Source organism: Apodemus sylvaticus, chromosome 1 (assembly GCF_947179515.1).
Source record: "Apodemus sylvaticus chromosome 1, mApoSyl1.1, whole genome shotgun sequence".
NCBI classification, from domain to species: Eukaryota; Metazoa; Chordata; class Mammalia; order Rodentia; family Muridae; genus Apodemus; species Apodemus sylvaticus.
Genome location: NC_067472.1, coordinates 123,980,349 through 123,993,078, shown reverse-complemented (window position 1 = coordinate 123,993,078; position 12,730 = coordinate 123,980,349). Strand labels below are relative to the sequence as shown.

Below are 12,730 nucleotides of genomic sequence, written 5' to 3'. Positions count from 1 at the left end.
CAAGCGAAGAAAGATTCAGTGGGAATCGAAGCATCCTCTTGGTATGGATCTCAAGGAGATGGCTTTGGAGCACTGATGCAGGCTGAGTGTGGACGTTCACCTGGGCAGCATTCCCAACCTCAGACGGCATAGGGACTCTTCTGTCTCCAAAGATGACTGCCTGATAACACTTTCCTCTGGCCATCTCTACACATGAGGTTTTTATCTGAGCACTTCTAGAAAGGTGGGCCTGAGGTCGTTGCCCTGCCGTGGCCATGCAGAGACTATTATACACACCGGATAATGGAGGCACTTCTGCCATTCCGCCTCCAAAGCTTTCGTTCTTATTTTCTTCTCACTGACAATCTCCTACTACAAACCTGCTTTTTCAAGCACTGTTTGATGTTCCCCATGAACAGCAGAAGGAATAGCCTTGCCATTTGCAAAAAGCTCCATGCTTCTGACTGGTTCTGCAGCACTGTTAGAACTATGTGTGGATCTCCTAAGTGGAGGGCTGGATGCCTTCTGAATCTCTGACCTTGAGTCTGGTTCAGACCTTTGGTAAACAACATCCTGGTAGTTTTTAAACTCTATTTCCTATGGTTTAAAGATGTCTCTTAGTGGGATGGAGAGATAGTTCAGGGACTAAGAGCATTGGATGAACATTTAGAGGACCTACAGTAGATCCCCAACATAGTGGTTCACACCATCTGTAACTGCTCCTAGGGGATCTGACCTATGTAGGCACAACATATATACTGTGCACATATATTCATGTAGACAAGAAAGTCATACACATTAACACAAAAAAAGAAAGAAAAGAAAAAAAGAAAAAAATGTTGCTGAAAGTTCATGCATTAAAACTTGAAACCCCAAATGCATATGTTGATGACATTTGTAGATAGAACTTTTTGAAGGGAATAAGAGTTAAATCAGATCCTATGGGGACCTAATGATGATGTTAGTGGCTTCCTAAGAGAAAGAAGTTATGTGTGTTGGCACACTCCTTTAATCCAAGCACTTGGGAGGCAGAAGCAAGTGGATTTCTATGATTTTAAGATTAGCCTGGTCTACATTGTGAGTTCCAGGCCAGTGGGAATGTATAGTGAGACCCTGTCTCCATAAATAAATAAATAAGTAAAGGGAGAGACATTTAAACTCATAGGCACCAGGTGTCAGTTCTCTCCCCAGATGACACCCTCTGCCACAATATGACATACACCAAAAAGACCCTTGCCAAATGCAGCCCCTTAGCCCTGAAATCATCACCCTTATAACTGTAAGAAAAACATTTATTTTCATTGTAAATTACACAGTCTGTAATATTGATAGTAATCCAACATATAATGTTTTAAGTAGAAAAAAAACCCCTTTAACAGCATTTATATACAGGCTGTGCCCACGTCTCTCTCTCTCTCTCTCTCTCTCTCTCTCTCTCTCTCTCTCTCTCTCTCTCTGTGTGTGTGTGTGTGTAGATACACAAAAAGTGTTGAGTGTTTAGATTGCAGAGTTTTGAATTGCAGGTGTTTTCAGACTTCGGATATTCCATAGCACTGTTATGACTGTTGTAATTATGTCGGACATGGTAAACACTCAACAAACAGTCATTACTGTTATGATTATGCAAAGCATTTGAGAACTGCAGTAAGGTGCTAATGGTATTTGTGGACATAGAGACTTCATTCTTTGAAAAGCTTAAACAGTATTGAGAAATTATTTTACTTCCAGACCTCCTATAGTACGGATGAAAACCAACACACCAGGTCGAAGGTGGGCAATGAGCAGCACAGCGTCACTCTAGCTATAGAGCAGGTAGTGTCAGTCAGTGAAGGAAGGATCACTGTAAATCCCTAGTCAGGGAGGGGTCTTGTAGAGTCCCCTCCAAAGCAAAAGTGCAATTCATATTGAGCTCACTGCACAAGAGGTAAAGCCGTAATACGAAACTCAAACCACTTTATCTTAAAGATCCTTATTTTCATTTGCCTTCCAATGACTGGCATACTGTAAACTATTATTTTTTCTTTCAAGCACTAGTCTGGCTATTGCTATATATTCTTTAACTGTATTATGGCCATAGGCTTTGTGCTCTCTGTTTTGTGGTATTACTATGCCATATAGCTATATTTTGGTGCTTCTGTATTCCCTATATGGATACATGACATTTATATTCATCTATCCATCTCTTACTATATATTTGGGTTGCTTTAACTCTTCTGTCCATTATGTAGATATATTCAAATTTCTTTGTAGATCTAGGTCTTCAATTCTTTTGGATTGATATCTAGGTGTCAAACTGTCATACAGTAACTACATCCTTAACATTTTGAGCGTGTTTTTCCAAGACGCTATGCTATTTCATGATCCTACTAGCAAGATACGATGGCTTCAATTCTCCTTTTCCTGACAATGCTCGTCATCTATTATCTCAATGTGATTTTGATGTGCATATCTATGGTGACAAGACTGCAACTATCATTTAAAATCTCCACATTATTATTTCTGAGGTTGATGCAAAGACTCCACTCACCCTCGAAGAATCAAGGTTTTTGGAAGCCTAGTTCAGATATCACGGCTTTCTCCGGTATCAAAAATGACATTCTAACCATAAAGAAAAATGACAATATTTTCCCATGTTTTCTCCAAAAGTACTCTTAACCCAGTATTATCATCAGAGGGGAAGGAATCTGCCTTCTTGGCAAAACCTCAGCAGTTCTGCTTACCTGCTGGCGGCCAAGCCTTGATGTAACCTGTGCAGTGGACCACAGCATACTGGGCTTCTCCTTCTTTCACAGGGCCAAGGCCATTCCTGAAAAAGAACTTACATGAAGCTGTCTTCACTGTATGGAAACATGGCAAGACTAAGCTACCCGTTCCGTTGTTTCCTTAGTGGTTTTAAATCTTGATTTCCCATCATCCTGACTCCTATCCATCAATAGGGCCTGAAAGTCACACATAAATTTCACCCTTCTCCCAGGTTCTTACCCTGGGCACTGACACCCTGGTGCGCACTCTCCTCACCCTCCACACTTATGCCCTCTTCAAGCTCAACACTTCCCAGCGTGGGGCCAGTAAGCCATCTACTAGCCCAGTCTCTGAGTATCCCACAGGGAGGGATGCCCACCTGAACCTTTTCCGCATGGTGGTTATTCTGTTCAAAGGCAGGTGGTCCAAGGGAGCATTTCCACACCTAGGAGTCAACACAAGTATTAGAACCAGTGAATGCAGTAGATATCTGAAATACAAGGTGCTGCTGAGACAAACAAAGGGGATGTACCTCTCCCCAAAGCAAAGGTTCAAACCACTATTAGTGTACATTCTTTGTGTCTGTGTTCAAGTGTGCGAACACGTACATGTGTGTGTGTGTGTGTGTGTGTACAGGTGCACATGTGTGTGTGGGTCCAGGTGCATGTGTATGCTTGTTCATGTGGAGGCCAGAGGATGACCTCAGGTGTCATTCCATCTTTTCTTTTGGGATACCATCTCTCACTGACCTGCAGCTTACTAACTGACACTGGCTGGTGGCTGGGCCTCCTGGTTTTACATCTCTGATGCTAGGACTACTAAGGTGTGCCACCATACCCAGTCTTTCGACGTGGACTCTGGGGACCAAACTCAGGTCTTGTCTTCTAAGGCAAGCTTTTGACTGACTGAGCCATGTCCTCAACAGAACTGGGGAGTTCTTTAATTAGCAAACATTCTTTCTATGTTCTCTTTCATATAATGAAGATGTTGAGGTATGGAGGGGGTACGAGTAAACTTTTTCATCCATGGTCACTGGACTTCTTGCATCCGTGACTATCTTGAGCACAATGAGTATTAGTCAAACAGCTGGTGAGACTACCCTTATGTGGGCACTGACTGCTGGAACACTTCAGAGAAACCTTGTAAAACCTATTGATGGTGTACTCCTAGTTATTTGAAATAGTTCTTACTGGAATTTTTAACTGTTAAGAGCCTTGGTGAACTCTAGATGACCCTACTACACTTTCTACCTAAGCCGGGAGGGGAACACTTCTTCTGGTTGCCTAGCAAAGAGATAAGCTTGTGACAGGGGCAAACACTGGCCTGTGTTTGCTTGCAAGGTTAGCTATAATCGATACAAATAAACTTTTTGCCACATAAGTAGACTCTAGCTCACTTTGTGAGCTGGTTGCAGGACAGTCTCTTATGGTGCTTCTCTTGCTATCACATTAAGCCCAGTTAAAGGCTTTTCTTAATTACTTTTCATTATCATAGCCTGAGCTAGTAACACACAAAAACGTGGCAGATAGGAGAGCATTGGTGAAGGCAGACACAGTAGAGCAGCAGTGCCAGCAACAGCTAAGCCATTGTCGGGCTGAGCTGTGTAAATGACAGGGTGGCCAGCTGCTCGGCAGCAGCAGGCTAGAGGCCTGTAGAGTCAGAGAAGAGAAACTGTTGGCCTGGTTGTTGGAAGAATTATATACTTGTCAAACTTCAGGGTCAAGAATCTTAGCACCTTAGGCCTAGGAGCTGTTATCAGAGGCTGAAGAATGCGATGCCTAGATTGCCTGGAAACTGCTGAGGAGCCTCTTACATCGGCTTGGCATGGCACACCCGAGCCTTAACACTTGCAGGGCTAAGGAGTGTTTTTACCCAAGGTCTGCACAAGAGCCCTGACCTAAAGGATGCCCCCACCGCTGCTCCTGCCTGCCATCACATGCTGCTGGAAAGGCAAAGTGCTACAAAAACTACCCAGGACCAGCACGTATGGAGTTTCTTGCCTACCCTCACTCTCTACTCCCCCATGTAACCTTGCTATCAGGTAGACAGTTCTCGATTGTGCTGTTTACGCAGGGAATTCCCGTGGCTATTATCCTTCCAAAGGATAGTGGGCTTGCCTGCTCTTGACATGTAGTTGCCATTACAAGGTGAGTTTGGCCAGCTTTTCACATGCACCGGAAGCATTTCACAGCCATCTTAGTACTAGAGACCTACAGAAGGACTAAAGGAGAAGCCGAGCGGCTGTTCATCCCACAGATTGTGTCAGTGGAAGCGGCGGCTTTGTGGAGAGGAGGAGGGTGATGACGGCTGCAGTGTCTCTTCAGGCCTGAGCAGAGACACTAACTCAAAGCAGATGTTGCTGATGAACAGTAGCATCTTCCCAGGCTCGAACATCACACTGTGGATACCCCTCCCCCATCGCACTGGCTCTAGGAACAACTACACAGCTGAAAGCCTGCTGATGGCAAAAGAGTGAGTGTAGCAAAGGGACCGTGGGCATAGAATCAGGTCTACCTGGGGGCCTCTCTCTCTTGGGCCCAGAGTAAGAAACACTCTCCACAATGGTGGGACCTCTCTGATTACTTCTTATTGACTCTCTCAGAATCCCAGGTCTCAGGCATCCAGATGCTGGACACCACTTGGCATGGCCATTTGCTAAGTGCATTTCCATTTCCCAACTAAATGACAAGTGCCAGCCTGGATGTCTTCATTTGCAACACACACACACACACACACACACACACACACACACACAAGCCAATTATGCTTTGAGGCCTTGGAAAGCTGCCAACATTGGAGTGGTTGTCACAGCAGGATCTATCTGTGACACTGCCACTCAGGGATGCCAACAGGGCCCTCTGTTCCTTTCTGGCAGACCCTGCCCACTGTCCTGAAGAAACAGTGTTGTTCTGTTGATGATGTCATGTTCCAAGCAGAACAAAGTGCTGTACACCTCTCAAGCCAGCCCTGGTAGCATGGGGCTCATATGCCAACGAGCAACTATGAGGACATTTTCTGCAGGTACACCTGGGCTTGGAGAGATGGGGTAATCTGGGTGGTGGCATTATAAGGTGCTAATTGAAATAGTTTGCTATGCATGATATCTCCAATCAATTAACTCATGGGATTGGCTGGGAGGGGGTAATTAAGAATTTATATCACTTGGGCTTATATCACTAACTCCCTGCCAAGCTAGGATGGGAGGACCCTTCTGTGACTGACTAGCAGATAATGTGCTGTTTCTGGCTAGATGCTGTGTCCACGAGCCCTATGTCTGTCCAGCTCAGCGAGACAAAGCAGGCAGCCAGTGAGACTCCATCCTAAGTCAGAGACCACTTATGCATTGTCATTCAAGTGCCATCTTGTCACCTGAGGCAGGTGAAGGAGTTTCATCGGGCTTTCTGGTAGAGCTCCAGCAGTCAGCCTAGAAGCACGGGGAACTTACAGCTCTCACCAGACCCCTAAAGTGGTTTGTAAACAAGGGTTCTGTAGTCCCACCTAGGATGAGGAATATAGGTCACTCCTCACTACCATATCATTGGAGATATGACTCAGAGAATGGTATCTCTCTCCCTCTCCTTCTTCCTCACCTCTGTCTCTCTCTCTGTGTGTATACACATGTGTTTGTGTCTGTCTGTGTGTACACATGTACACAGGCACATCTGTTCAGATATACACACATAAGGCCAGTGGGTAATCTTAGCTATTCTTCCTCAAGTGCCATCCACTTGTTTTTAGAGACATGGTCTTTCACCTAGGATTTATCCAGTAGACAGCCAGCCCCAGAAATCTGCCTGTCTCCACCTTCCTATCATAGGGATTACACATGCACACACTACCTTGCTACCCCCACCTTTTTTGTAGCACAGTCATCCTTCCAGCCATGACGAATACATTTTGTTAAAACATGTACTATTCTAAAAGATAATTTTGAATCAATTTTAAAGCATTTTCTCTTTAGAGCTTTATAGCATTCATAAGATGTCACTCCAGGCAGTAGACAATGGAGGAAGAATGACAGTAGCCAGTGGCTCTGCTGTGTCTGTCTGGATGGGCAACTCAGTGGACCCACACAGCTTGAAGGGGAGGAAGAAAGGCTGATGGTGCAGGCAATGCTGCTGAACCAAGATGCATGCAGGCATCCACACTGAAGACAGCCTAGGGGAGAGCACGAGCCAGGGTGGGCTGGGCAGAGGACACTGAGTCTGCCTTGCTCACCGCCTGCAGCTCCAGCTTCTCCCGCTTCTCCCGCTTCTCCCTCTGAGGAGCATCTGTGAAGCCTCAGATCTTGCATCTGGGACTCAGCAGTGACATTTCAAATTCTTCCTTAGCCCTCTCTGGTTCTCTCTCACCTGCCTGGATGCTCACCTCAGCTTTCTGCCATTGGTGGAACAGGGCACCATGTGCCATCCTCTGATGTCCTGTCACTTAAAGTGATTGTCCTGTCAGCTCAGTTGACACCCCAATATTCATCCTTGAGTTCATCTTCAGCCCTAGTCTCTCCTCTGGGTTTCAGAGTTACACAGCCAACTGGCTCCTTATTTTTCCATTTAGTTATATGGTTGGCACCTTAGTCTAGAAGGAATGACCATTCCCCTTCACTCTAAAGACACTCCCAGCTGTATTTCCCACCTCAGCAAGGAGATGAGACCTACTTCTCCAAGGGAACAGGACATAGTGCAGTCCGATATCTAACCTCTCATCATTTTGTACCTACATGTGACTGGCTGCATGATATAATGTAAATTTGCATGTAGATTTTATATATATATATATATATATATATATATATATATACACACACACACACATATATATGTATACACACACATATATACATATATATCAATTCCTACTATCACCTCAATGGTACAAAATGCTGCAATGAACTTCGTTTTTTGTTCGCAAAGAATCAAAACATTCTCTTTCCCTCCCTCCTTGTCTCTCTGTCCCTTTCTCTTTCAGATTTGCTGGTGGTGAGGAGTCCCGGACCCAATCTTCCATGAACTCAAGTAATAACTATATACAAAACATTCTATTGAAAGTTGGGGTGAGATACAAAGGGCCACAAATCATCTGGACAAGGTGGATCAAGCTCATCATTCCAGCCCTCAGGAGGCTGACATAGGATCAAAAGCTGGAGGCCAGACTGGGCTGTGTAAGTAGACATCTCAAAAGGAAAAAAAAAGAAATCAAAGAGGTATACATTACAGTCTCTATCCTCAGGATGATGTAAATGAGTTACAAAGCCAAGCCATTGACATTTTAAATACAAAGTTACAGGGCACAGAATGTGCCTCAGTTCCTCAGTAGCCTGCTTGCCTAGCATAAAGGACGTTCTGGATTTGAACTCCTATAACCAGGCATGGCAGCCCACCCTTGTCATCTCAGCACTTGGGAAGTGGATGCAGGAAGATCCTAACTTCAAAGTCATCAGCAGCTATATAAGTTTGATGAAAGCCTGGGACATATGAGACTATTGCCTCAAAAACACAAGATAAAATTAAAAAAATCTAATCAATTATATTGAGGGCCAGTTAAAACATGTGAGTTGTTACAGTAAACACAAGAAAACGTGGAATTGGTGGTTTCAATCCAAGCCATGTTGAGGAGTACAGACTCTGGAGAAGTCAGGAGGTGCAGAGGGGAGGGTTATTGAGATGCACGGTACCAAGGAGGTGGGAGCAGGAGGATGAGGAGTCCCAGGCAGTCTGCTGCACTGAGAAGCCTTGTCCCCCAGAGTCAAGGGCTGAAGAACAGCTCAGGGGCAGAGCACTGGCCTGGAAGCCACAGTCCTGGGCCCAACCCCCAGCACAATGCCCCCCACCCCCACCCTGAAGAGGACAAAAGCGAGTTAGTGAGGTAGTGCACACTTAACCTCAGCACCCGAGAGGCAAGAGGATGTTTTTGAGTTCAAGGCCAGCCTTGTGTATATAGCAAGTTCCAGGACAGTTAGGATTACATTAAAAACCATAAACAAACGTCTAAAGAACAAGAAAGAGAGAAAAAGGTAATATGCCACACAGAGGTGTGAAATGGTATGGGTGGGGAATGGGGAATCACTGAAAGGGTAGGAGCAGAAGGGGAGTGCTCCCATGCTGGATCAGGAGCTGGGGTACATTTCTTGTCTGAAGCGGAGAGCACAAGGTCAAGTGAACCCCCCTTGCCTGGGCCTCTGCTAACCCACAAACCTCATCCTACAGATGAAGGAGCGCCGAGAGCCCATACACATGCGCATGGACGACTGCTGTCCCTCCTTCTTCACTGTCCCAGTCTTCAGGTCCAGGATGCGGCCTGAAGGAGAGAAAAGCACAGTCGTGTGAGCCTCTGCTTGAGATGGGGGCTGGGGAGGAAGGGGCAGAGTGCTCTAGATCACTGCCACGCAGGACAATCCAGGCTAATTTCTTGGCAGCCCCAGTGTTCTTTGGCAGAAACTCACAGAGAAATGGAATCCATACGGTTCACAAGACCTTGTTTTCCTCAGTGTAATCTCTACTTTTCAGCTCTACTGTTGAATGCCTGTGCCTCAAGTCACTCTAGTTTGCCACCTCCTCCCCCAGCCCATGAAAATAGCCTCTGCCAAGGTCACCAACAACTTCCCCACCGCTGAATTCAAAAACACATCTCTCCTTTATTTGATCTGGCTGCTTTGCTGAAATTTGCAAACTTTACATGGATCTCCAACAAAACAAAACAAAACAAAACAAAACAAAACAAAACAAAACAAAACACCCTGTGAAGCCAGGCATGATGGCACTCACCTTTAATGCTAACACTCAGAAGGCAGAAGCAGGCGGATCTTGGAGTGTTATATAGTCTATTTAGGTCTATACAGTGAGTTCCAGGCAAGTTAGTGGTGCACAGGAAGATTCTGCCTTAAAAACAAGCAGCACCCCTCCCCCAAACCTGGGCCTGTCGGCTCCTTTCTGGCGCCCTTGCTCTTTTGCTGTCCCTTCCTGCTCATCATAGTGGCTCTATCTCGGCTACCTTTTCTTGTCATTCTCTATATAAACCCCTTGTGCAGTTGTATTTATGTGGAAGTCTTAGAGGTCACCTCTGGATGCCACTGACCTAATGATACTCCTCTGTTGAGCAGCCACTCCAAGCCCTCTGCCTGGTAGAGCTCCACCTCTGGCAGTTAACTGTGCAGCTACAAGGCAGCGTCACCAGCTCCTTCCAAAACAGGCTCTCCACACCAGCATGAGTGTCATCAGAAAACGTAACCTGAGCTAGGAAGCTAGATATTGTCTATGTTCCTCTCCCTCCCTACTGTGTGCTCAGCCTATCTTCACCTCCCTACTGTGTGCTCAGCCTATCTTCACCTCCCTACTGTGTGCACAGCCTATCTTCACCTCCCTACTGTGTGCTCAGCCTATCTTCACCCCCCCCCACTGTGTGCTCAGCCTATCTTCACCTCCCCACTGTGTGCTCAGCCTATCTTCACCTCCCTACTGTGTGCACAGCCTATCTTCACCTCCCTACTGTGTGCTCAGCCTATCTTCACCCCCCCCACTGTGTGCTCAGCCTATCTTCACCTCCCCACTGTGTGCTCAGCCTATCTTCACCTCCCTACTGCGTGCTCAGCCTATCTTCACCTCCCTACCTTGTACTCAGCCTATCTTCACCTCCCTACCGTGTGCTCAGCCTATCCTCACCTCCCTACTGTGTGCACAGTCTATCTTCACCTCCCTACTGTGTGCACAGTCTATCTTCACCTCCCTACTGTGTGCACAGCCTATCTTCACCTCCCTACTGTGTGCTCAGCCTATCTTCACCTCCCTACTGTGTGCTCAGTCTCTCTTCACCTCCCTACTGTGTGCTCAGCCTATCTTCTCCCTCCCGGGCTTCACTCAGCCATCTTACTCTCAGAAAGAAGTATTTTAGAATCTCTGTGTCTGTCTCTGAGACCAGCGAGATTTTGTTCTCTCTATTGATCCCTTCCTACTCACCATTCCCAATGTCTCCAATTCCCCGCCCCCCCTATCTACAGCCTCCAGGCTATAAACACCATCACGACTCTTTTGTTAGGGAGAAGAGAGCAAATGGAAACCTTCAGTGATGCAGAGGACCCATCTCATCTTCATCAGTGGGCAGAATGTTCTGTTAACACTCGTGGCCCATTACTTTGCCTCCTCCCTGTGGTGGACCCTGCCACTACCTACCACAGCTCCATGGATATCATCTTGTCCAAGCCTCAGGAAATCTCCGTGCCAGCTGCAAACAGCATGCTTTGGCCCTTTCTTCTTTGTCCCACTCCTCACCATGACCCTGATAATATGTTTGCCCCGGGACACCCAGATTTCCAGCTAGCTCCTCCTGTAGAAGTGGTTCCTTGTCCTCAGCTCTTACCCTCTTTTGGTGCTGGGCCTTGAGGCTTCTCTCCCATTTCTTTTGAGAGGTCTTTGGTGACATCTTTTTCCCCTATTACCTCCAACATACTGATGACATTATAACACCCATTTCTAGAGGTCAAAGATATTCTCTTTACACCACACTCTATGGTGGCTCCTGTGAGTCCCCTGTTAAGCTGGGCTCAGCTTTTCGCTTCCTCTTCTGGTGCAAAGGGTACAGTTTTGGAAAGACTCCTTAAGGTAAGTCAGTGTTACAGGTTTGCATGAATTATTCCAAAAGTCCATGTCTTAAAGACTTGGTTCCCAGAATGGCATTACTGAATACGATGAAATTTTTAACAGGTGGTGGAGCAGTAGATGGTCCTTAGGTCACTCAGGATGTGCCTCTGATGGCTATGGGACCATGGGCTCTTGTTCCTGTATGACATGTCATGTGAGTTAGGCAGGATGCTCGCTCTGTACTGCCTCCTTACCAATGCCATCTAGCACCCTATCAGAAATCCAAGGTATGATTCAGGCCACCATTCTCTGACTGGAACCTCCAAAGCCATGGGCCAAAACCAAAATCTTATCTTTAATAGTGATGCCAGGTATTTTATCAAAGTAGTGGGAAACTGAGTAACACTATTGGGCAAAAACGCTCACCCTTAGTATCTGACCTCTCTGATATCTTATCACCGTGGCCTGTATTCAGTATGAACTCTGGTGAGTGGGTCTAGCAAGAATTCTCTTTACTCCAGTGTTAATTCTTAGTAATGCCCCACCCAATTAGTCCTCATCCTATCCTTGGTTCTAAGTTTCTGGTTTTCTTTGTTGGAGTCAGTTAAGTTCTATCTCTTCCCTCACTGAAGAACTACTGTGGTTCTCACAGCCTTCACCATAGCCTTGAACATATTTGACAAGCACCATGTAGCCAGACTGCTCTTAGAAGCTTCAGCGTGTCCAGTCGTTTCTAAGCATCATAGACATTATCATTCACAGCTGAAAACAAAATGTGTCATTATTCCAAAGCTACCCTTTCTCCACGGTCTTTACACCTATCAGCCAATTGCTTAAATACTCCACAGAAGAGCATGGGAGACTGGAGAGATGGCGGTGGGAACAAGGACTTGCTGTGCAAGCATGGGAACCCAAGCCCAGACCTCAGCACCCATGTAAAGTGGCTAGGCATAGGTACATATGTTTGTAACCCTAGGGGTGTTGGGGAACAGAGGCAGGAAGGTTTCTGGGACTCGATAGCTGCCAGCCTAGATTAAGGTTCAGTGAGAGAAATCCAAAGTGGAGTGATATACAGTCAACAGTAGACTTAAACAATCAATCTTACCATCTCTTGTTCAATAATCAACAATTCTTGAACATCTCTAATGCTCCTCACCAGTGGTCTCCATATTCACATCCCATACCCCAGCATGAAGTATACAGTCTGGCCTCACCTCATGACCCTCTTTGGCTCTGCCTGGGGCCTGGCTCCCAGTGTGCTCCTGGCTGCTCCCCTGGCCCTGAGCAGCCCTTTTCCTTGGCTGACCCCTTTTCATTCATCACGAAACCTACTCGTTACCTCAGTGACCACAAACTGTCATTCAGCACCAACAATGCACTGACCTAAGCACCTGGGGTGGGTGGAGCAAATGGAACCAAATAGAAAAGAACGGAATAGG

The 12,730-nt window shown here is 46.1% G+C and overlaps 1 protein-coding gene across 2 annotated transcripts in view; it reads right to left on the bottom strand.

Moving 5' to 3' along the window:
• Arnt2 (aryl hydrocarbon receptor nuclear translocator 2) overlaps positions 1–12,730 on the bottom strand; it is a 162,764-nt gene that overhangs the window by 55,943 nt on the left and 94,091 nt on the right. For both annotated transcript variants that reach the window (XM_052159345.1, XM_052159336.1), the window contains exons 6-8: positions 8,913–9,015; positions 3,101–3,166; positions 2,700–2,785 (exon numbers count right to left, since the gene is read on the bottom strand). In XM_052159345.1, coding sequence (XP_052015305.1) covers positions 2,700–2,785; positions 3,101–3,166; positions 8,913–9,015 — 255 coding nt within the window. The remainder of the gene's footprint in view (positions 1–2,699; positions 2,786–3,100; positions 3,167–8,912; positions 9,016–12,730) is intronic.